At 41.1% G+C, this 25,623-nt stretch overlaps 1 protein-coding gene across 3 annotated transcripts in view; it reads right to left on the minus strand.

The window, feature by feature from the left end:
* BCO2 (beta-carotene oxygenase 2) overlaps nt 1-25,623 on the minus strand; it is a 45,536-nt gene continuing 19,913 nt past the window's right edge. The window contains exons 1-13 of one of the 3 annotated variants that reach the window (XM_075442283.1): nt 21,041-21,168; nt 19,303-19,395; nt 12,898-13,102; nt 11,601-11,812; nt 9,980-10,095; nt 7,932-8,034; nt 6,605-6,733; nt 6,304-6,464; nt 5,585-5,752; nt 3,067-3,204; nt 2,175-2,357; nt 1,020-1,130; nt 1-662 (exon numbers count right to left, since the gene is read on the minus strand). In XM_075442283.1, the coding sequence (XP_075298398.1) occupies nt 549-662; nt 1,020-1,130; nt 2,175-2,357; nt 3,067-3,204; nt 5,585-5,752; nt 6,304-6,464; nt 6,605-6,733; nt 7,932-8,034; nt 9,980-10,095; nt 11,601-11,812; nt 12,898-13,102; nt 19,303-19,395; nt 21,041-21,149 (1,842 nt within the window). In that variant the 5' untranslated portion in view covers nt 21,150-21,168 and the 3' untranslated portion in view covers nt 1-548. Of the gene's footprint in view, nt 663-1,019; nt 1,131-2,174; nt 2,358-3,066; nt 3,205-5,584; nt 5,753-6,303; nt 6,465-6,604; nt 6,734-7,931; nt 8,035-9,979; nt 10,096-11,600; nt 11,813-12,897; nt 13,103-19,302; nt 19,396-21,040; nt 21,169-25,623 lie in introns of those variants that run through there. The other 2 variants (XM_009944652.2, XM_075442284.1) reach the window with 2 other exon arrangements.

Raw genomic sequence — 25,623 nt, forward strand, 5'->3', positions numbered from 1 at the left:
GAAACTTCAGAAGGTTTTATTTGAGGGCACCATTAGTGTACAGAGAAAAGCACTACAAGTACAGCTTCTGTGAGTGTTTGCATCTACTTTCCACAGTTCATTGAAGGCAATCTTTATGCAGTGGGGGTGAAATTACATTCCTTCACAGGGCCTACATGTTATTAGTTGGTTTTACTCCTCTTTTCTGTTTCGCATTTCAGCCAAAGTCACTGCACTAAGCACCGATATTCTCTTCCCTTTAGAGTGCATTGCTACCAAGGGAAGGTAATGGTTTCCATCTTCTCCCTTGCAAGCCTTATGCATGGCAGCCTTTGTGAACTGCTACTAACTGGTCTATCAAGATAGTCAGAAAATTAAGATAAAGCTTCTGCCTTCCTCAGACCCTTTGCTGTATATTGTTAGGACTACAGCAGTAACTCAGAGGTTATGATAGAGAAAAAGCAGTTCCTTCATCCAGGGCATAATGCAAAGGTGGGAGGTAAAGAAAACAGAGGTTTTTTTCTGAGCCTGACCTGGCCCTGAGTTACAGGAGGTGACAAGTTCTTCAGTCAGTGAGGAGTAAAGATGCCATGGAATCCATAAGGCATTTGCACTGCGACTTCTGCTCGCCCCAGTTCTCTGAAGGTCTCTGCATCCAAGACAAGCAGGAAAGCACTTTGGTTCTGCAGGATGAAAAACAAGCCAGAGTGAATGCCCATTTTGAACTTCATTTCACTGCCCAACCCACTACATCTGTCGCACACAAGGGAGCCCAAATGTACAACCAGACCATACAGACTAAATATGTAAGACAGTTGGCCAGCAGCACTGATAGTCACAGATGCCACTCAAGAAACACTGACATTCCAAGGTACACTCCTACTTGAAGTTTGCCTGGCTGTGCTGGGCAGTTGCAGAGGCACACACCTTGGGGAGCACGGTGCTAGAATTATCTGCCAGAGCACCTCAAATTCAGTTTTGTGGTTTAGAAAGCATACCTAATACTATGTGACTTTGACAAACTAGTAGTAATAAGTTACCTCAGTGGGGGAGACCACAACAGACAAGATGACTCCACTGTCTTCTGCCATGGCACTAGGCACTGGCACAAACACAGGCTCTGATGGGTAGGATCCATCCTCCTGCCAAATCTAGCAAGCACAGTAACATATGGATGTGTATAATTTCATGAATACTCGCCTACTACAGTTAGCAGAATTGCAAGTTGTACTGCCCCCCACAAAGCTACTCAGGCATACTTTGTGCTCCAAGAAACCTACAGATCAACCTTTATTAATTCTTTTTATTCCAGTAGGATGATGGTACCATTGTTGTGACAGCATGCCCATTGTGCCAGGCATCACACAAACAGGCAGTAAAAAAGGTTCCTGTTACTCATTTCATCCAACAGTTTGCACTGGCACAGGTATAAGCTGCAAGCTCAGAAAACACCACCATCTTAGCCAGCACAGCCACCTTCACATCACCCTCGTGTAGATCATGTGCCCAGGTAGTGTGGGGAGAAAGGTGCCATGCCAGCAGAGAGGAGATTTATCACCGTCACCACCTGAGGGCATAGCTGCTGCTCGTATTGCAGGCAGAGCCATGGCACCCCAAAGCTGTGCTGACGGAAGGCACTCTTACTGCAAAATGAGTGTCCCAAGCAGAACAATTCAAATGGGCAAATCTTTCTGAGGATTCCTAGCCCTCTCTAGCCTGTGGCAAAGTCTCTGATTAATAAGTGTTAAACGCTTTGGAGATCATTATTCCCTGCTTAAGGGAGACACAGGAAAAATCCCAGCTTGTGCTTGTAGCTGGAAATATCCTAAACCTTGTTTCTTGATCAAGTCATAAATACTTTGGCAGTTCATCTCTAACTGCCTATGCCACTTGGGTATGTTCTGTACTGTCTGGTAAAAGATTACTATTGTTTGGCCTGGAAAACACATGTGTACTGTATCCAACCCTTTCTGTTCCATCATCTATCGAGGCACCTGGAGTGATATACTCTCCTGTTTGGTAAGTGTACCACATTCATAAGGTGCTAGGTGAGAGATGAAATTAGGAATCTCATCTCAGATCCATTTGAAAGACGACCCCTAAAGAGTAAATTGCCTAGTAAATAACATATGTGCAAGCCTAGTCCGGTGGAATGACTACCATTGCTGAAAAAAGATAATCTCACTTCACCTCACCTTGAAATTCTTGGTCTCCACATCAACCTTGATCAAGGAATCACCAACCAAATGCCGAAAACCACATCCATAGAAGTAACGGTACCTCCTACCATTGTACTGAGAGTAGTTGATCTGGGGGAACTCCAATCCCCCAACTTTTTCAAAGCCCTCAGGGTGCAGATTTTCATGTGTGCACCAGACCTAGAAGAAGTATGCATTACAGGAGTGTCAGTTTAGCTTTGACTGGGCAGAAGACCTGACTGGTGGCACCAACCCACAGCACCACCATTGTGGAGAATAAATGTTTAAAGACGAGCCTGACATTGCACTGAGGCAGGTGGAAGCACCAATTCCATCTCCCTTATCTGTTTCACCCAAAGAACTAACTCATCATCACAGACCTTGGAAACTTCAAGGATCAGTCTAATGTGAAAAACAGGAGAAAGTACATATATTCCTGCACTGCTAGCTCAGAAAATCCCAGATTCAGCACTCAGAAATCTGATGTACAAAGTACACACAGAGATGACTCCAGTCATAGTGGACAACACATATGTTCAGTACACCGCTGAATGTCACTGTAGGGCTCTTCAAAGCTGGAAGCAAAGAGCAGTTCTGAAAGCATGGAGGATTTTATCAATGAAGAAGCTGAAGTTTGGCCAAGTATTGTAAAGGCTCATAATCCACTTGGGCATCTTTGGTAAGTTACAATCTGTCTTTGCTTTCTCATTTTAGGCAATGTGGTACTCTTTGTACTAAGTACAAACACTAGGTCCCATCTTAGTAATAACCAAACCTTGACTGCTTGCCTGGTGGACAAGATCTGAGAAGATAATAGCACAGGATGATAACTGTTGCAGGCAGTCTTACCACAGCCATAAATGCAGTTATGTAAGTCTTTAATACATACCTTGCCATCTGCATCTTTCACAGCCCTTGCCAATGTATAAGACAGTGGGTTCAGATTCTTCCCCACAGGTGTGTCTGAATTCACATTCAGTGGGAGAACAAAGCGACGAGGGAAGGCTCGGGATATTGAGTCATAAATCTAATACAGAGACAGAAAATTATAGTGATAGGGAGATGAGAGTGGCATTTCAGGCTAAGTGCCCTTTTTGGGAACAATTCTGAAGTTTTAGATGTTCCTTCCACCCCTGAAATAATCTTCTATTATGTGTTTTACCAAGCTCTGGTGAGGGCTCTGCTTGTTCCAGTACTTTACAGTAGAAAACAAAAAGACAATAAATTAAATGGGTCAGCATTGCTTTCACAGTAATTAATGATGAGTTGGCTATGAAAATCACTCAGTTATCCTCCAAATCCAGCATTGGGACATATGCTGTGCTGCATTTTATCCAGTTAGAACAAACTTACATTGATCCTTTTTACAGCCTGTCCACATATGCTCCACTGACTGCGTGACTTAGGCCCTTCTTGCCCAACCAAGACCATGAGGTAATAGGGGAACTACAGAAAATCAGACCTCCACAGCACTAAGCCAGCAGAGGCGATACCGCTGCTGGCAACTCACTTTATAGGTATATAAGCTGCATGCAGTTACAAAGCTTCAGAATAAGAACGGCTTGACTGTAGACTGCGATGTTTCTCGGATGACAGCATGATACAGACACTGACCACATTGCTTGCCATTATCTCGGAGCATAGATGTTGGCTCTTGATGAAATTAATGGAAGGAGGGGCTTATCCAGAGGATGATTGGAAACATCTGACTAAATGCTATACATCAGTCTCTGGAGTGGCCTCCCTCTCCCCTAGATGAAAAGACAAGCAGGAGACTACTGTACCTTAGTTCAATGCCTGAAGTTAACCTGCATGATTATCCTCTTCTATTCTCAGGTACACATGGACTTCATGTTTGGGAAGTCTAGGGTAGCAGTGAATTTACTTGGAGAGCAAAGGGGAGAACAAACTAGCAGTGTCCAGTGTGGCAGACAGTCATTGGGTTGCATGAAATGAATAATTCACCGTAGCCACTGAAGTGCTGTTCAAGCCAAGTTTAAAACCCATACTACTTCCAAATATTAAGCCTTCTAAATAAAATAGGTGGCAAGGACCCTGTTTTGATGTTTTTCAGTTACTTCAATCTGTAACTCACCAGTTCAATGTGAAACTTCACTTTAATCATATGCGTTAATCTTGAAACCCTATTTTCAAAACTTTTAGGTTTTATGTAGCCACAGTAAACTGATTGGTCGAGGAAATCTGCCAGACAAAATATGGTTTAGTCATCAAGCAAAAGCACTAAGCATGATCCAGGGAAAACAGACAAATCATGCTCAGGCATGCCTTAGTCTTTCAGTGGAGCGTAAATTTAAGATTCTGTTCTGAAATGACTTGCACTCGTTTGTGTATACAGTTTAATGGCTATGCTACTTGTCAGTTAAAGAACGTGGGTGTTGGAAACACATGTCTAATGTTGACATAAGGACACCTTCAGAAAGATCAAATTATAGCTCCCTTGTGCTCAGAAAAGGCTGAACAAAAGCTAGAATCAGTTTGCAAAGCAAATGGTCGTATTAACACTATGCTATACTTGAATTAACATTCACCGCATCTTTGCAAAAAAAACCAACAAAAAACCAGCAAAGCAAAGCAGAACAAAATTACCCTAATAGCACACAGCTACACACTTTTCAGATCAGAACTGACTTGCTTCTAGACAGCTCAGAACATAGACAGAGGAAGTTCAGATTTGTCTGAACATGTTGTAGAAATGCCTGCCCTTCACCCACAATATGGTGGGTTTCCAATAAACACATCTGCAGTACAAGAAATTGAATGCACCCCCACTTTTTTAAGGTATGACCTATGTAAAATAATGCCTCTTACATGGTTTTAAATGGTGCTTTTGACAGAGTTGGACACTAAGTGATTTATGAGTACGTGCTGTTGTGAGGTAAATGTAAGCAACAATGTAGGGGTTTCTGTGATTTACATAATAAAGGCTGGTTTTCCCAAGTAAGGCCTTTAAGCAACAGGGTTTCTTTTTGTTTTGCCCTTCAAAAGTCACGCAAAAACTTATCTTGCATGCTTTCTTGGGGAAAAAAATTTTATTATACAGAAATATGGAAAATGAGTGTCATTAAAAACGAGATTTTAAAACAGAAGTACACTCTGCCAGGCTGATGGAGATCTGTGTCACACACCAGTTTTAAAAGTTTCAAGGAAGCACTCCACGGTGATTATCTGCTAAGAGATTTAAAAGGAAAGAAAAATACCAACATATCAATAGATCATAATTTTAGTTTTTCCATATAGTGATGGCTCCTATTTTCAGTTCACATCCTCTGCCTTGTGGTCCCCCATAGAGTTCTCAATTCTACTAACCTGAGACTTGCTTCAGAAAACCAGCTCAACCAGCATGGGGCCCCATCAGACCCTGTGCAACACAAATGCAGAGAACATACCTGATCAAGACCTTCCCCACTCCTCCGCAGATTCTGAAGTTTGTAAGTAGCCAGAGTTGTTCCATCATCCTGGCAGCACAGATCAAGAACCACACAGCCATGATCTTCAAAGGCATTGATTTGATGGAAAGTGGCAAAGGGCTTACTGTACCACTGCCCTGGCAGCACCTACAGTGACCATAAGAGGATAAATTTCCTCTGTAAAGATCCTAGCCACACCTCTAAGTGTTGTCTCTTCCCCATTTCATTCCCCCTTCATGCTTTGGTATTTGTCCTGTGCCCTTGTTTTACTACAGAATGGCTGCTTTAAGCCAGTAAGTAGGCAAAACTAGATGAAGAAAAGCCAAGATGTAAAGCAGCTCAGGATAGGTCATTTGCTGTCATGACTCCATCCCTACAGCATCATTCCCAAGCTATGACTGACCTTTTTATACTTGGGAGTATAGTGGTACTTGGGAACTGCATTTCAGTCCCTGTGCTGCAGTCCCAGGAACCCCAAACTGCCTATTTCTGCCAGTTAAATGGATCAATAGAGAAGACAATGCACAAAGTAATCCCATTTCTAATCAATCTATACCCATGCTTATAAAGCCTGTATTTCAGTAAGTTCTGGATTGACTCATACAGCTATCTGTGGCTGCTACCCAGCACTCTTCTCTTGGGATCTAAGACTCCAGCTACAGCTTCACAGCTGCTGGAAAGGCCAAAGATCCACCTACCTCCCCAGTGTGCTTATTCACCACATGGAAGCAAGTACTGTACTGAGGCTCCCAGCTTATCCCTTCAGAAATGGCTTCCCCACGGAGTTTGGAAGTGATAATCTGTAACAGATTCAGCTTGATGGGTTGCTCGATGAAAATGATGTAGTTTTCACTCATTCCTGAAAAGAGAAGGCAGGAGATACCATCCAAGTACTAGGCAAATGAGATAATAAAAAATCTTGGGGGCAGAGGGCAGTGAACAGCCCTATCAGCCCCAGTGGGCTAAATCCACAGAGTCTGAGATAGAAAGCATTCTTACCAAAGCTGTGATAGTAGGAGGGTTTCATCTTATCCCTTGGAGCAATGGAGCACAGCACTTTCGCTCCCTCTAATGTGTCACTACAGTTTGACTTCTGTGGAGGGACCTGAATGATGTTATACCTAGACCCTGGAAAGGAGAAAGGGTGTTCAACACCACTGAGATGTGAGTCTGTCCACATTCACGAAACCAAAGTCAGGCTCTGTTCCTTTCTCTTTGCCTAGAATACTAGGAAGCACGGTCATACCTAAACTGAGTAGAAAACAAGAAGTCAGTTAACAAGTCAATAACACAATCAACAGGATTGCTAGGATTACCTAGCAAAAAAAGAAGCTTGAAAGGAAGTAGAAGGATCTTCTCAGTCTGGTAGACTGCCATCTAATTTTACTGTCTGCAATGCATTCCTTATGTTAAGAGTATCCTATAATAACAGGACCAGGAAGAAAACAAAGTTCACAGCTTGTGTATCAAAGGAAATGAAAACTTTGAGCCTTGGTGATGGCTGATGCTTATTTAATAAATCTGAGCATACAGGCAGGAAAGAATGGCATGTTTGAATAATAATCTATAGCTTGGTCTCTCCAGCTGAAAACAGCATGTGGTGCAAAGCTAGATATTGCTACAGCCAAAAGGAAATGAAAACAGCAAGAATGAAAAATGATCAAAACTGGCTAACTGTTCAGTGAACTGAAACCAGCCTGAGGTATCATAATAAAGGGCAATGGCTGTTTTCACAAGTGTCAGGCACCTGAAAAAGAAGGCTTGCACGTAACTAAGGGTGAATGTTAGCTCTGAGCAGCCATGTCAATGTAACTAGATCCCAAGTAGATGTTAATGATCATAGTTTTGGGAAGAACAAAAATATCCCAGAAAATTCAGCTTTGCTCTAAGATAGCTAGGTCACTGTAATAAATTCTACCTTCTCTCCTGTATAAACCCTTATGGTCCATATCAAAAGCCAATTATTGTAAGTGGAAAACCCATGGCTAATTGTCAAAATTCTTTGGATGAGGCTTCAGCGCTGAATGGGACTTTCAAAACCATTCTCCCATTTTTCATCAAATCCTGGGAGAGGAAGAGAGGAATCTGTTGGATATTCACAGGCCAAAGTCAGAAGCATCTGAAACTAATTGTTGAGAGAAGCCATTTTTGTGGGACAGACTGACACCCTGAAATAAGAACTAATCTGGTTTGCCATCAAGACAAACGGCAATTTCAAGGTCTCTTTAGACACTGAAGTTTCTTCAACACCTGCTCCTTGAAGCAGCAGCAAGAAGCAGCCTGTACACCCTGCCCACAAGCCAGGCCCAGTCGTGCCCAGTCTTACCATGTTTCCCATAGGAATTACCCATGTTGTATGTTGTCCCATCAGACCCATAATGAGGGTGAGCAGTGGCCCCGTTCACTGCAACAAATTTGCTCCAGTCTACCTGCAAATGCCAAAGATTTTCAGTCAGTATAGAAGTTTACTGTAGCAAGCCATAGTCTTTCTAAATGTCAGTTGTGTGAAAGTTTGAGGAAGAATAGCTTGAGAATTACAGCTGTAATGTAGGATTCGGACTTAAGTCTTCATTAGCTGGCAATCTTTCTAAAATCTTTGAAAATTAACAATGCTGCTCTCCGCGTTAATCCTACCAGTAAAATGGGACTAACAGCACTAGCCATTTCTCTGGGAGACACGAACATTACTAATGGCAGGAAGTGCTGACACAGCGGGAATATTGCCTATGTGAGCATTTTGGCTAGGACCCCATGTTATAACCACAGCCAGACATGCATGAAGAGACAGTCACTGCCCCCCACAATCACCAAATTCTTTGAAAGCACCCATAGCTAATTGACAGTCAATGTTTACCCTCCTCAAAGAGAAAACAGTTTGGCTTCACTGTCTACAGCTAGAAGGAACAGTTCGGGCAAAGGTACAATTGTGAGAACTGTTAACATCCCTAGTTAGTGGGTTAGGGTGTGGTTCAGGCTCAGACAGTGGAGGGGATGTGTTGGGAAGAAAGTCTGAAGGTAAAAGCTGGCGGAAGAGCAATCCATGCGTTGAAACATTAAAGCATGGAAGATACACCTCTTTTCCAAAAGTTTAAAAAAATGGCTTTGAAGTATCCAACTTGAGACCCTCTGGAAGGCTGCAGTAGAACAGAGTGCCACACCACCAGCAGCTTAGAAAACCATGTCCTTTTAAGGCATCTCAAACTGGAGAGTTTAAACATGAAATCACCCCTTTCATTTCTTCATTTAGCCAAAAAATACCAGTCTGCATCTAAAAGGCAGCTTAAGGGGAATTTTTTTTTTTTTTAAGGACAAGATGGCTCAACAGAGCTGAATATTTGAACTAAAAATACCCACGCATCTTTTCATCACTGCATTATGGTTTACAAAACAGATAAAATAGCAAATTGTCAAACTCTCCATTTCAATATGGAAGTAGCATGCTATACTTCATAAACAGAGTTTGTTCATGACTCACAACTGATCCTGTAGGGAGGGAGGGACTCCTGGAATGTGTCCCTCGACATCTGAGAGTGTGCTGAGCCTGATATTTTGTGGTATTAAATAGCCCATGGTAACATACAGGCACAGTAGTTAATGCTGATTTAGGAATGGGAGAATCCTTCCTCAGTCCTTCTCACAGTTGTCCAGCCCAGCAAATTCCCAAATCCCCTCTAAGGGTGCAGGCAGGGGGACATGTAGCTTATGCTGTCGTTTCACAAGTCATATTCTTCCCTCAAATAGAGCCACACTCCTGTGAGGTTATGCACAGAACATACGGGAATACTTGGGCTCTGACTTTTTGTCCATTTGCTAGCATGGGAGACAATAAAAGTTCAGGCAGCTGAACTTTGACTTGACTTTACATTGACTTCACCACCCATTTGCAACAGAGGTTTTAGTCAAGGCTTTGAAGGGCTGTTTTGGTGCATTTAAAGCTGGGGATGTAAGAAGGAGATAAAGGGAACAGATAGGAAGAACAAAGAGTGCAAGAATACAGATCTGACATCAGTGATGTTAACTTCTTCCTGTACGCACTTCTATTCTTCACACACCGGTAGGTACAGACAAGTCCAGACAAGTAGTGAGTGCACTGCAAGAATGCCAGCTGTACCCAAACGGAAACGTGTCTTTATCTGTCTCTCCCCTTGCTTGCTACAGTGGGCAGTGACTGAATCTTCACTCATGAGAGCTGCCTTATCGCCAAGCAGATTTTTCAGGGACTTCAGCGCACCATGAAGAGATGCTTATGGCTATGATGCAGAGCTGCACCAGTAATTTCTTTTGGAACCTGAGTTCCCCCTTGCTGCTCTTAGAAACAGCAAGGAGTGATTCTCCTGTACTATAAGCTAACCCCCTTATCCCACCTGCCCACACCTTTTCCTTTGTTTCAAGCGTTTCCGGGTCCACTTTGTACATGAAGATGTTCTCACTGCTGACGTAATAGTCCCCTTTATATACAACGTAGTTCACACTGGCATTGTCACTTGGTTCTGAAACAAAATCCCAGAGTTGTACACGGCTCTGTTTAAGCTCATGTCACATTATAGCAAGTGAGACACGTTTAAACAAATAAACCCATTTGCAATGACACTAATACCTATGTGATTGATTAGAAATATCTCACTAATCTACAAAGGCACTCAGGAAACAGTCTGCACAGAGAGTTCAAGATAAAAGGACAAGGACTGGTTCTTGTGGAAATCACTGCAGTGAAGCCAAGAAAATCTTCATACTTCCATGTGTCCTTTGTTTCTGACCTCTTATTTCTCCATATCCCTCTCCCTTTCCTCTTTTGCCAAAGTCCTCTCCTCTGACAGCCATATGAAGAGTGTCATGTTTGATATACAGCATTGGAAACAAGAGAGGTGAGACTTCAAGCAACATCTTCCGCTGAGGGCAGGGCAGGGACACTATTTGTGAGGCAGCGCCTGGACAGCGAATGCTGCTTTTTCCATATTCTCTTTCTCTTTAAAACTGAGTCAGGGAGACGCCTTTTCAGAGCTACACGCACACAACAGCCAGAGCTGTTCTTGCTACTGCTAGGGGAGCTGAGACTCGCTAGCCAAGTGGCTGAGAAGACCAGAGAAAAAAGCAATTCCTTCAGCTGAGCATTGTGTGTGTGGTGAACACCGGGCCTGAAGTTGGTACAGGAAAAGCCTGGAGAACAGGCCTTCTTGTAGAGAGGAATAGCCTACATGTGTGTAAAAAGCCAAATAGGTAAGGGTGTGCAGGAACAACCTGCTGGAGCGTGGAAAAGAAGGTGGGGGATCTAGACAGTTTTGAAATTTATTGAGAGCAGGGGTGGGGTGGGGAGTTGAGGAGCTAGGCAGACTAACGAGTGGAAGGTACGAGCACCTTCAAAGAGAACAGATGACATGGGAGGACAGGATTCATCTCCTCAGGGAAGATAAAAAGCAGATGGCCACACACGAGCAACAAGTTGCAAACTTTAGATCTATTCCGGTTTTAGTGGAAAGTATTTTACTTGCATTTAAGCCTATTTCTTTCCTGACATACACAAAATCCTATAGGTAACGGCACGTCCATTCCTGTGCAATACCGTCTCTCACCCTACTCATATCATCTCCTTCACCTTAGTACAGGAAGGGAAGGATTAGCCCACTTACCCTACAAGCTTAGCAAGGCAAGGTGTTTTAAGGGCAAAGCTGTGTCTCAGGTAGAACGGCAGATTGTAATGCTCATTATCAGGACTACACGATGTGTTCTTTGGGAAAGATTTCTGTTGGAAATTTGCAACAAATTCTGGAATTGAGTGAGCTGAAGTGGCACTAAAATGCTAAACTGAATGTGCCTCTCCCAGCTAAGCCCGACACCAACTAAAATTTTTGTTGTTGTTGTTCCAAGGGCTGGTCTTCTAAGAAAAGCATGGGCTCAGAATAGGCCTACCAGACTTCCTCACGTCTCCCTTTAAACCAAACCACAAGTTCCCCAAGAAAATCTCAGAACATTTCTTATTTCTTAGAAACCCTCTTACGTGGCATCTCAAAGCGTGACATGAAGCGCCCAAAGACACTCTTGCATGGGTCTGGCATTGCCAGTGTTCCAAATTCTGAGACCACGATGCGGTTGTGCTGGCTGTTAGTCAGGTAGGAACTGCTCTGCAGAAACTTGCTCCGGTATGTCACTGTGCCATTCTCCAACCGGAATTGATGCAACAGGGCCATGCCATCAAACCAATGGTTGAATCTTCAAGAAGAGATAAATAAGTGAACCATAGTTGGGCACTGCATGATGTTCTGCTGTTCCCTCTTGCCTTTAGATTTATTATTGTTTGTAAAAAGGTAATGCCCAGACCCCATGAACACTTAAACATGCACAGCCTTGTGATGACTAAGAAAACATTTGAATTGAGTGAAACAAATCAAGTGTATTTGCAGCTATGGGACATGAAGTTAGATGCTGACTTTCAGGGAGATTTGGGTTCCCTTTATTACTTTTGAAAGTGGACCTCAGGGACTTCTGAAAATGCTATGCATAAGCTTTTGGGGGAAATAATCTGTACTGCTAAACTAATCACTCTGCAGACTTCTGCATAGGGAATAGAAATTGTGCTTTACTGTACAACAACAACAGAAATTATTACTGAAAGCTCAACCGCACAAGAAGGAGCCTTTAGTGCTCAGCTGTTTGCAGAACACCATCCTCTCTGAAATGAGAACTCTCTGAGACTGTGAGAAAACTTTACGGTCTATCTCTGGAAATACGGTAAGATGATCACCCTTGGCCAGTTGCTGCCATCAGCTTCATTGGAGGAAGAACTAGGTTTGTCAATTAGCTATAATGACAGGTTCCAAGTCAAAGGCAGTAGTTGCCTTCTTGAAATATTTTAATACATCATTTTTCAAAGGAGATGGATTTGCTTCTAAAGCAACTCACACAATTTAGTGCAGTTAACTTTACAAATCCTGCCCTGGATTTCAGAGTGCTCGTGGGATGGACTTTTGTTAATGACAAAGGACTAGGACTGTGGATGTTTTAATCCCCGGCTCTGTTCCCTCATTATATCATTCTGAGCAGGTCACAGCCTCTCTGTGACTCAGGTTCTCCAACCTTAATAAGTTAACCATGCTCCTACTTTCAGAGAGCCCACTGGGAGTTTTCAGATGAGGGTGCAACTGTTCTTAGAAGAATGATAACATAAGTATTTCTTCCCTGTCTTACTTAAAAAGAACTACAAGGTGGTCCAAACAGTGGTGAGACATTTGTGGGGGTCCCCTTTAGGTTTAGGCAGAGCCAGAATCATCTGACAAACTCACTAAACCTGGACTTACTTCTCCTCACCGAATTCAAACTTCCCAGGACCATTCCTCAGAAGATTGCCATGAATCCATTTCGGAATATGTCCTTTGATCTTCGCTGGGATGGGCTGAGGGGTCTCCTCTACTGTCTGCACTAAGGACGAGATGCATTGCAAACCCTTGGGGCTGTGGAAGGTGATTTGCTCTTTTGATGGGCTGGGCAGGAAATTCTTTAAACCTGCAAAGAAAGCAGTGAGAACAAAAAGCAGGTAACCAAGATTTTCACTTGAATAAACAGACAATTGCTAGAGCTTGAGTTTGGATGTCTAGGAGGACAGCATTCAGCGTTCTGCAAGCAGCCAGGCTGTAGTGGGTATTCAGACTAAAACTGTGTTCCCATAATACCCCAGACATCCACAGGGAGCTGAAAAATCCAGCGGATTTAACTCTACTTTAGTTAATCAATCAGACAGCTGTTCTGCAGTCCAAAGGAGGTAATAAAATATGTCATGATAGGAAAGAAGAGAACTTTTAATTAAAGAAGCTCATAGTTTGAATTTATTTCAATAACTGAGAGCAAGTAACATACGGATATTCATTGTAAGAACCTGTGAGGCTGCAAAAAGAAATCTGTTCCAAGCTGGGATGATACACAGAGTAATGTTGAGGGGAAGCCCTAAAAATAATCTCCCAGTGATTTCTCACAAGCAGTCTGCTGAAGAAAGTAACAGAAAGAAGCCAGTCTTACTGTTGCAGACCAAAGCCACAAGCAGAAAGATGTAACTAGGCACTTTGTAAAGCAGTGCATGTCGCCTTTATACAACAGCATTGCGAAAAGCAAGGCAGAGCTGGGCACACCTTGGGCAGAAAAACTGTATTCTAAACCACCCTCTAACTCCATCTTGTTATCACAGTCATGGGTGAGTTAAAGAGACGGGAGAGACCGTACATACTGAGACATTTTCCCAGGACTTGTAATCTAATCAGCCACCACCCAGGAGTTTTCAAACACAAAGCAGAGTGCAGAAAACCAACACAGAACACATCAGAAAGAGATCGTGATACTTAAGCAGGATATGCTGCTGGCATTTTCACTTTTGCTGCATTTAAAATCTTCCTAAGGTGTTTCTACTGTTCAGTCACTAGTGTTCAGCCTTTAATCTTTATAGCCATATTCATTATTGATTCCTCTGTATACCCAGATTTTCTCCCTTTTTGTTTACAAAGTAAGAAAAGTTATTCATAAAGTCCTTGATGGCAAAAGCTTTTGCAGTAAAGCATACATGGAAAGAAAAATCAATACAGTATAGAGCAAGCTGAACACAGAGGGCAGGGACAAGCATTGTCGATTGCTTTGTGGTTTGCAGCACCACAATTAAAGATATGGTTCATTTCAACTCCGTGCTACCAGATTGGATGCAAGGATCTAGCGCTATGCCATCACAATGCTGTCCTGCGCTATGCCATCACAACCCTCACTGTGCTTATGCTCCCTGCTGCATACGGATGAAGTCACCAATGTACCAACATAGAATTTAACAAGAAGCAGTATCCAGGTCAAATCACGGTCAGACACCTCTGGCTAGGACTTAATCTGAGCTGGGTTCAGCCAAGGGTTTCTGAAATAGTGTTGAAAAATTATGCTATAAGGTTACTCACACTAAGAAGCAGCATTTTTTGCAGCTAAAACTAATTCATGGTTTTCCTAATGCTGACCATTTCACAGTGATGAAATTCTATACTACCAGTATTCCTTTTAACTTGACTAGTCAGCCAACATTCAGGATCTCCCAGCTTGGGAGTTTAAGGGAGGGGATGTAATGTGTCGTTAGGTTCCTTCAAAACAATTGCTATTTTTAATAAAACTGTACAACATCAACCACCGAATGAAAAAACAAACAAACAAACAGTTTTTCTGCCCATAGTACAAAGGCTCTTCTAGGAAAAAAAAAAAAAAAAAAGGCAGCTCACTAGGAAGAACATCCCACAGAACAACCCAGAGGAATCCCAATAGACTACTCTAAATCCCAGGCAAGCCATACCTTGTTACACAACAAGTGTTACAAACATCATGTTAAAGAACCCAAAGTCTCAGCATACAGATTATCAAGTATAGGTCATCATGTTTTCTCTGAACTGCACATGGTAGACTGCTAAATTGGCATTATTTGAAATGCAGTAAACCAGAAGCTCAGCAGTTATTGAAAGATGTACAGGTCAGTCCTCAAACTCATCAGCACTATTTGATTTCAGAAGCTTGAAAAGGTAATCGCTGGCTTTTCCCCTCACAGACAAAAAATACCAACCACCGAAACCAAGAATAACTGCACCCCTCCAAAGAAATGGAAGTCAGGAATAACACAAATGAAACTGAGCTGGAACACATTTACAGGACAGGACAAAACAGATTAAACAGATTTACTCGGTAAGTAAATAAGCAATAGCAGAAAATCATCATTTCTGATGGAGCCTCTTGCTTGAATGCAATATCCCCCTTACTAAGCATAGTTATAGGACAAAAGCATTAAGAAAGCATGAACTGATTGGAATGCTGTGTGCTAACAGCACACAGTTAGTTATTGGCTCCAGCAGCCTGGCTTGCAAAGCCTCATCAACACAAGGATTGTTTTAGCAATCCATTTAGCTGCAGAGGTGGATTTACCTAGAAAGTACACAGGCTGTTGCGTTCCTCCCAGTGCTGTCACCTCCTCGTCTATCACAGGCTTCATGTCCACAGGCCAGGGGAGTTGCTTTGCTACACTGCTCTATCCTCACCATAAGTCCACTGAGCGCTGAACTAAAGTAGAACTGATGAAAATTTAGGTGTGAAACACTGATAAAAAAAGGTCACCATGGCATACAGAAATCCATTCCTGAACCAGGTCTAGTACAGACAAGCCCACACACTAAACAGAGTCCAGACTGCTACTGAACTTCATTCTGATTTTTTGACACAGCAATTTGTTCTCGTTACACTAGTCACTTTCACCACTGCTTCTTCTAGCCTATGTTCTTTAATCCAGGTGATTAAGTGAAGCTGCTGCACAATTTACCTGTGAGCCTCTGAAATCATGTGTTCACATCTACTGAGGAAATTTGCTATTTCAGACAGGAGAATATCTGCAAAAGAACTGAGTTGGCAGACAGCATTTTTCTAAGCTCACTTCTTTTAGAACAGCCACAGACAGAATGGGCATTAGGCATGAAGGAAGGTAAATTGCAAGATTCCTTCAATGTAGTTCTCTGGCTTGCCAATCCTCAAATCCTTCTTTAGATCTCTAATATGGTAAGTCAGCTAGATAAAGAATTCAGGCTGCAGGGCTAAAGCAATTAACCTCAAACCACCACCATCCTCTCCCTCTTAAAATTCAATTAAGTTCTGATTAAATCCTATATGAAGCACTCAATCTGATCCCAACACTAGTGCTTCAGAGCATTTCCTCAGACAAGGAAGTAGAGGCTTTTCATATCCATCAACATCTGGCAGGTTTAGTGACTGACACCAGTATTTGCAGAAACGCAGCTTCAGTAGACCAAGCTAAATTTTGTAAAGATGTAAAATATGCAGAAAAAACAAGAGCAGTATGTCCCTAAGAAGACATTTTTGCATCCAAGCAGAAACAAAGATGGTATGACCATGGATGGCACTGCAATGAAACTTCCTGGAGAGCAGCGTAATTACACACGGGAATTTAGAAAGATAAACTTCACAAAAGAGCCTGAACAGGACTGGAAAAGACCTCCTGGGTCAGCTCCTCCCAACTGCTGTCCCAGAAAGTCATATATATGAAATCTATCTAAAGTTACTACGTTTCCCGGCACTTATCCCCTCTCTGGAAGACTGCTCATTGCCCAGATGATTAGAAAAATCCTTTGAAATTACAGCAGGACTTCCTTCATAAGACAGTTTGTCCCCCTTGTTCTTCTGTCAGCACTGTTAGGACGCTTTGGTAGTTCTCCCTCTCCTGTGTTTACCACACATTGTATTTAGAGTGAGGAATCATATCACTTCCTAAGCTAAGCAAGCCAAGTTCTTTTCATTTTCCTTCTCCTGTGACAATCTTGCCATTCACATTATCGTCTTAGTAATCCTTCCTGAAATCTGATCTAGTTAGAATTCACCTAGCTAGAGTTCATTGCAAGACATAGTCTAGGAAGTGTCTGAGAACAGGCTATATACAAGACTGTGTAAGTTAATACCCTGTCCTATTAAGACCAGAGAGAAACAAACAAGCACAGCAAGATAATGTACTACCTCTTCTTCTGGGAACCACTCAAATGAGCTGAAAATCCTGACAGTAATGCATGCAAAATATAGTCAAATCATGATACACAAATAAGTCCAAAGATAAGTTTTCAGAAACATGGCAAGTCATTCTAGGACAATTTTGAAAAGCCAAGAAGAGGAAAGGGGTGTGAGAGGTGAAGGCAGGTTTGCTCTAGTGAGATTGTTCTGAAGAGATTCAGCAAAAAACAGAAGACAAAAATAAGCAATGACCTCCTCTAAACTCGGCACAACACACAAAAAAAATGTGCCTTTTACTTGCATTATGTAAACTGCCTCAATATTGCAGATCACTGGTCTGACCTGGAAACAAGATGCTGTCAGGGAGTTCCTTATTCACCATCACCTACAAAGCAATGCAGCATCTGAGCAATACAAGGGTGGGTAGATGTGGTCAGACAGGTTCTTTGCAGGGACTTCATGCAACCTGCTTCTTTTTTTCTTTTTTTAAGGAATCATTATCTGCGCAACTGAGATCTGATCAGTAGCAGCAGCACCAAACAACACAGGCTAATGAGCACATGGAGTGAAGACCAGAAGGGCCTAGTGCAACTCATTCTCCCCTGTCAGCACAGGAAAGGCTTGCATTAATTAAAAAAAAAATCCAGCTGCTGCAATACATATACAGGACAGTACAATACAGAATAAACACATCAAAGGAAATGGTTTTGTTGCTAATCTGTAAGTGACCATAGCTGTGTTTAAAAAAAAGAAGGAAAAAAACCCACTACAGCTGCACATCCTACACTCCTTTCCTATTAAAAAAAAAATTTAAAAAAAAAAAAAAATCAATCTGAATAAAGTCTACCTTCCAAATTTAATCATAGTTTAATACTCAAACCTGTTACATTTATCTGCACCTACTCTGATATGCACTGAGCAGGTGGAACACTTCCTACCCGAATTCACTGTTCATGAGCAATTGTAATAAAGGTGTATGGCCTTCAGACAAGAGCGCAGTCATAAAGCTTAACTTCCTGTAACGTCTAGCTACCCCAGAAGACACCAATCTCTGCAAAAGACAGCAGACAGACTGTTTTTTCATGTTGACCAACATGTAAATAAAATCAAATACTGACTCTGCTCTGCTGTTCTGGCTACAGTCCGAGATGGAAGAACTTGAGTAAGCAATAGATCAAGGGCACTACAGTCCTGATGGGGCTTACTGTATCTGGTTGAACATAATACCTGAAAATCAGCACAAGATTGCTACCTGTTATCTCAAAAATCTCATTTCTGGACTATAATTTCCATTTTACCTCAAAACTTCAAAAATAGGCTTAAGATCTAAACTTCCTTTAGCACCTGAGAACAGAGGCAGTGCCAAATACAGCACTGTAATTTTTCCTCAAATCTTTTCTAAAGATTATAAGCAATTACTACAGAATTATCATAGCCTGCCATTGTTTGTTCATGTACTGTTTCCATTAAAAGAGTAGTGTGCCATGAGTTCTCTGCCTGTCACAAACTCACATCCTGGCATGGACTATTTACATCCAGAAACTGTGGAATCAAGGACAAGGATCTTGAAAAAGTTTCTGTACAGAAGCTACTCCATCTGCTTTGGGTGGGGTAGCAACAAATCAGCATTAAATTGTACTTAAACAGCAATGGTAGGACAGAAAATCTTAACAGTGGATGGAGGAAACACAGAAGCTATTTGCTAGCCGTGAAATTGAAATCACATTGGATATAACAAACCCACTTTGATTTTAACCTGTGTATTCAGATCCAAGGCATGGGGACCACCAACATTTGTCTCCACAAGCAATTGCACAGTCTAATTGCTTGACTGAGAAGGACATCTAGGACCAGACTTAAAGGCAGACTTTAGTGAACAGAATGCTCACAGTTGTTCTTCTTCAAGCAGGGACAGCTAAGCAAAAATTCTGTTTTCCCTGAGGATTCAAGCAAATTCAGGAAATCCTCTGGCACAAGATACGGGCCACACTGTGGTCCCTGTAAATCACAGATTGGAACAACAGGGCAAGCGAAGCAGCTTTCCCATCCCTCCACCCTGAACTGAAGCTGTTGTAGCTATTGATTTCTGCCATCCAGACTCTGGCCTTCACCCTCTGCCTTCACCAGGGTTGAGCACCTCAGCTCTCCTGAGTGTCCCACACTGCTTTCTGAACTGAAGCTGTTGCACTTGCCTTGTGTCTGCTGAGAAGTCCCCGGACTTGACTCCTTGTTCCATCTAGCTGGTTGATTTCCCATTGTCAGGGGCTCAGCCACCCGCTTCCTTGCTAATAGGCAAAGAAGCAAAAATGAACATAAATGAAGTGGCAGGAAACACGGGGGAAAAAGGAGTGGAGAAAGGCTTGTTAAATGGAGGTAAGGAAGAAAAGCAACTGTGAACTGTGCATACTCTTGCATATGAAATATCTATTGATTTCCCAATGACACCTGTAGAAACAGAGTCTACACTTTGGGCGTGTTTTCTTGCTGACATGAAGAAAATGCAATTTCTTTGTTAAAGATTGAGTTACAATCAAGTACTTGGAACACTTACCCTAGAAAGGCACTATGAACAACTGCGAGCTAGGAAAATTTTGCCATTGTCATAGGAAACATATTAGATAGAAAAAATGTTATTCACACTTTCTTCTTTTATTGTCACTGTTTCACTCAAATACCTGAACAAGTAACAAAGGGGTTTCTTTGTCATGATTTAACGTTTTCTCCTTTTATCCAAATTGAGACAATTCTATATCAGCAAGCTTTTTCAAGCAGACCTTAGTAAAACTCACGGAAAATCCACAATTTTCAAAAAGATACAGAAAATGAGGAAAGAAAATTTGCAAGCTTTTCATGTCACTCAGGTAATCAAGACTAGAAACACAGCTTTGTAAGTTCCTATGCAGTTCAGCTTCAAAGTATAATGAAAGAGGTAGAGTGCAAGAGAATTTAAATATAGCAGAAACTCCCAGTTTAAAAAAAGAGTATACACTTGTTGCCACCTGCTAGCAGATCAAAAGAACATCACGAGTTTATGTATATAGGCTTTTTTCCCCAGCAGGAAAGTACTTTATCACACCCTAAATGCTAATACCATAGGTTGTTTTACATTACATTCCCAATGCTAGACTTAATATTTCATCATTTAGTCTGCATTGATTACTCTGCTTCTGAATTTTCTGTCTTCCATCTCACAGACATAGTTGATAACACATGCCTGACATCAACTTGGTAACGTGCAGTGAAAAAAGCCTCCTGGACCGTTCCTAAATTTGTATGCATGGATGTGTTCTGCTGGCACAACAAGGCAGGTCTGAGAACCTTTCAGATCTCTGGATATCCCAGAAGCAATCCTTTTATTCTAAAGGGGAGGAAAACACCAGCACCATCAAAAAGCAGAGATTCTGGTGAATTAAGTTATGATTTTTATTTGTTCCTATTTTGTGATAACAGATCTCGCTCTCTTAAGACAAAAAAAAAAAAAAGGCTCAAATTGTGCAAAGGCGGCACAAATCACAGAGTTCGGTGGTCATACAAAATCCCCTGGAGTAATTCCCCACTTCTGCGCTCAGATCAAAGCTTCAGTAATGTCACTGCACTAACCAATCCTCTCCCCTTCATAGCCCGCTTACATGTCTCACAGCTGGCTCCCTTGTAGAGAGAATCTGGTTTTCCAGCTCTAAATCATCAGTATCTGCTAGTAATCCAAGAGAATCTGTGCAATGTAATTGCATCTCCTGGTTATCTTTTCAATAAATAACAGAGAATTTCTGGCTTCTAACAAACAATTCAAATTGCTTAGTTCCTAATAATTTCTGATCAATAGAAATGAAATTGCTCTACCGACCTGTGGCAGCAGCAGCTCTTAAAAGCAACAGAAAAGCCCTTTCCAAGATGATGAGATAGAAGAATTTGTTTGTTTATGCATTTTACCTGGAATGAATTGCATCAAAGAGCAGAGGAAATACCGCAAGTTAGCAAGCAGGAGGCTGATGGCAGACAACAGGATTTTGGAAAACATATTCCGCTTGGAAACAGGCATCAGATCGGAGATGGCAAAGCTACCGGTGCCAGGATGACAGTATGCAGCCAGCACTGTGCTGGATCTGTTGGAGAGCTGCCTGACATCATCGTTTCAGAATAAAAGCCAGGAAAAATCTGCCCTAACAGGGCAGGGTGAAGCAGCCAGTCTGCCTGCCTGCACTACTACAGCCGGGCGAGGCAGTCGCACAGCACGGGGAAAGACCAACCTCCAACCAAGCAGCCCAGCAGCCCTAACACCCTATCGGCAGCTGGGCCAGGTGAGCTGCTTAAGTGTCAAGACATTTCCGCAGGTGGAAAAAATGCCTGATCACTATTTGCCAGCTGTAGCTGGAGAAGCCGGAAGAAAGGGGAGGAGATGCATTCATGTACTGAGGTAGCCAGGCTTCAAGGCAATTCTTTTAAAGATTCTCGTCACTTTGTCATCTTTTTCACCTGTCAGAAATACTTCTTGTTCTGTTTCAAAATCTGAGTAACCATTTTGCACCTCAAAGAATCTCAAAGCTTTAGCAATATTGGTTGCCACACCAGACAGACCATCACATTAGACAGGGAAGGACCAGTGCAGTGACCGGCCCTGCACTGCTCTTTCAAACTAAGATAGACCTTAGAATGACCCTTTCCTTCAGGATGCCGAGAGGAAGCTGGTGGCACTTTGCAAATGCACTGTGACCGCTATGTTTGTTTCATGTTATTAAGCAGCTCTTGAAAGCTGCCCCATCCCTTGAGAGAGAACAAGGCAGTACACACAGTCCTCTAGGTAGCCCATTCCACTGTCCTTGAGATGGGACAGATTATTACTCATCCTAAATCTTCTGCTGCAAATTAAGCTGATTTCTCCTTGTCCTTTCTCCAAGACACAGTGAACATCTGACTACTGTCCCTTCTATAACTTGCCTGGTATCATGCCTTCCCTTGATTTGTGCTTTCTCTAAATTAAACAAACTCAGCTGCTTCACCCTTTATTGCTCCCATTTCCCACTCTGGTCACTTGTTTCGAATAAGCAGACCTATCCTCCAGCTAAGACCAAACTAACACAGAGTAAAGGAGAACAACTATGTTTTTATGTCTTATCTGCTCTCCTGTAGCTAACATATATCAGCTCTGGTGTTTTTACCACACAATAACATCATACCAACTCCAGCTATTGTCCTGGTTTGTGAGTAACATCTATGATTCCCCTTGCTAAGCACAGTGCCTTTCCCTTGTCTTTTTTCAAATCTATCTTGATTTCAGACTGGCCCTTCATCTTATTGAGATTATAGTGAATTTTCAAAGCATGTTATTCATAGCATTTGCAACTCCTCCTTGCTTGCTGCCATTTGAAAAATGAACTGTATTCTCTAATGTCCTCCTTCTAAATCATTTGGGATAATACGGAATAAGCAAGGCTTGAAGCAGATCACTATAGGATGCCACCTAGGCTGACCTTTCAGAAAAAATGAGTATTTCTTCATTGACTTTTTAACTTATCGATGTAGCCCCTACCTCCTGACTGCTCTCATTTTTATGTAATATCATATAGGACAGTGTCAATTCTCCTACATCAAGCTATAGCCCATCCGTCATTTTTCCATATTAAGTCAGCTACTCTGATAAACGAATTTCTTTTTTTATTATTTTTTTAAATTTAGTGTTCCCCATATGATTATAAAGTCATTGTTAAGAAATGTACTTCAGACTCTCTACAGGATGGGAGATAGGCTGATTAATCTATGATTCTTTGCTCTTCTTTTTTCTGGCTGTTCACGCTGATGATGACCCACTCTGCTCTTTTCCAATGCTGCCTTCATCATCAGGTTTTCAAAGACAAAACATTAAGATTCTATGATTAGCAAAATTGAACTCCGGTGAGTTCTAGACAGAATGTCATGAGCCTTAAACATGTCTATTACCTACTCCATTTGGTCTTTTTCCATTATGATCCACATTCCTACATCTATGCTAAAAGGCAGTTTCATTTTAAGTAAACAGTGACAATCAGCCTTTTCTCACGGAAGAATTGTCTTTGCTGAACTCCTAAGCTGTCTCTGCATTATCTGTTATTTTCTGTTTTTAGTTTTTAGATAATAGAAGAGCAATGACAGGAACTATTTGTTTTTCATCATCTACACTTTCCAGACTGTGGATGTACTCACAGCAAGCTCAGAAATGCAAAAGACTCACTGTCAAAAAAACCCTTGACTTCAAGTGGGTCGGAACTTTGTCTAAGATGTTTCCACATTTTTTTTTAAAAATCCATTTATATTCTGTTACTGATCTGTCATCTTAGACGTTCTAGTTAATTTACTAAGGCACTGCAGCTTAAACAACAGGAGGAGAAGCTTAAAGAAAACGCAGTTACCAGCTGAGCTTTGCTGATCAGATTTGGCAGCTTTAAAGCCAATTAATTTTCTGTTCAAACCTCCTTCAGTAAAACTGGAAAGCGGATAGTGATGGGTGCCAGTTGGATTTCATGTGTAGCTCATTCCTCAGAGACAGAATGAATGAGCTTTTAGTTCCACATCAGAAGAGAGTAAAAAGTTTGGTTTGTTTCTCCCAAAAAATACCAAAATACGTGAGAGAGGCAATCAGTGCAAAAACATCATTAGCAGGGTAGACAAACTGTAGACAAATAGGAAAACAGTCAAATTTTATTTTCTAATGGTTTAGAAGAAAAACAGTGTGCAATGAGTATTCCCATATATACGTAGATATTGAGTGGAACACTGAATGGCAGTCGACAGAAAAACACTCTATATTTTTAGCCAGCAAAGTAATTATGGAAGGCTCCCTTTTAAAGAGGAAGAGATTTATGTACGAACGCAACCAGTAAATGGGTATTTCCATTGCTGAAGTAATTTTTAACTTGAAAAGAGAAGACACAGGTTTATTTTCAATGGGTGTTTTAAACTTTACGAACTTACCATTTCAAGCTGGAACTTAAACTACATATTTTATTGATTTTACTCAGTCAGTGTTTATTTTTATATATATCTTCACATAGATTTGTGCAGCAAAGCCAGAAGCTTTGTTGCTCTTAGCAATTTAAAAACAATTTTTTAAAAACACCTATTTCAAAATCTTACAAAGCTTTGAATGACTTCCCTTTAATAAGCATAACCACGCTGTTTATAATCTCAGCTAGGTTACTATGGTCAACTTACTGACTTTTACTTTCAGTGTCTCTTCAAATTCTAAAATCCCCTAACTACCACAGAGAAACCACTCTTATGTATAACATGTAATGACAACCAAATGCATAAAAAATCGTTGTAGAAAAACAAGAGTCATCATTTAGAAACGTATGTCTTGAATTCAACTCCACTTGAATACTAGACTAAGCAATTCTTCATTCTTCTAAGAAGTATAGTTTTACTAATTTTTAGCAGATTTTATAAAGCTTTTAAATGGAGCAAACTGCTGCAACAGTAACACTATGGGTCTGTGCCCTCTTGATCCCCTAAGTGAAGAAAGTTTGATTATGTGATCCAATAGTTTTCTGACTCCTGCTTCTTAATAATACTTAATACTAGAGCCAAAGGTTTGCAGCTTGGACATATTAGCCACATAAACGACATCTAGATGATCTAAATTCAGGTGATCTAAAAAGGTTGCATAATTTTTCAATTACTAATTTTCAATTATTTTAATTTTCACAAACAGATACAATTCAGTAAGCTTCTGACTTCAATAATGGGCAGACATTTAACAGTAATGAAATTTGTGTCATTTTTCTTTAAAGGCTTACATAAATAACTATAGGTAAATTTCTAAATTCAGACACTTCATAGATGACAGTTTAAAACTCTGCTTTTTGTCATCGTTATAGATGATCATAGATTGTAGAAACACTTAGCACAATATGCTAGAAAATTTTACTTCCAAAATAATCTTCTGTTTTTTCCCCACTTTCTTCTGTTTAAACAGCATTACCAAGACTGATTACAAAATGAGATGTGATTATTAGGAAAAAGTAAGAGACTGGTAAATACGATGTAGACTAGTGGCAAGATTTTTGAAAGTATTTAGATGCTAAAGATGCAGGCAGGCATCTTATGGGATTTTCAAAAATTCCTAAGCATGTAAGGCGCTTACATGCTTAGGCACTTTGAAAATCCTACTAAGTACATATCTGCATCTTTAGGTATCTAAATACCTTAGAAAAATCTCACCCTAGATGTCCAGTTTCTCTCATTATTTGTTTTAAATAATATCAGTTTGACAGGTAGCACATTTGCTTGTGACTTTTATCTAATAAAAGGGGGGAAAAGGAGGACTGATTAAGTCTGAAAGGATTTAAAGAGAAAATGAATGCACAGTACCAGGACAAAAATATAAATATATCTTATGCTAGCAACAGGACTATCTAGCACTTTTCTTTATTACATTAGCCTCACATTTGTACAAATGATGCTTTGTACATTTTATGTTTCATCTTTAAGAGAGTCAAATGACAAGAAAGAAAAAGTGCTCAAAAAACTCCATAAGCATC

This window comes from Opisthocomus hoazin, chromosome 24, assembly GCF_030867145.1.
Source record: "Opisthocomus hoazin isolate bOpiHoa1 chromosome 24, bOpiHoa1.hap1, whole genome shotgun sequence".
Lineage (NCBI taxonomy): Eukaryota > Metazoa > Chordata > Aves > Opisthocomiformes > Opisthocomidae > Opisthocomus > Opisthocomus hoazin.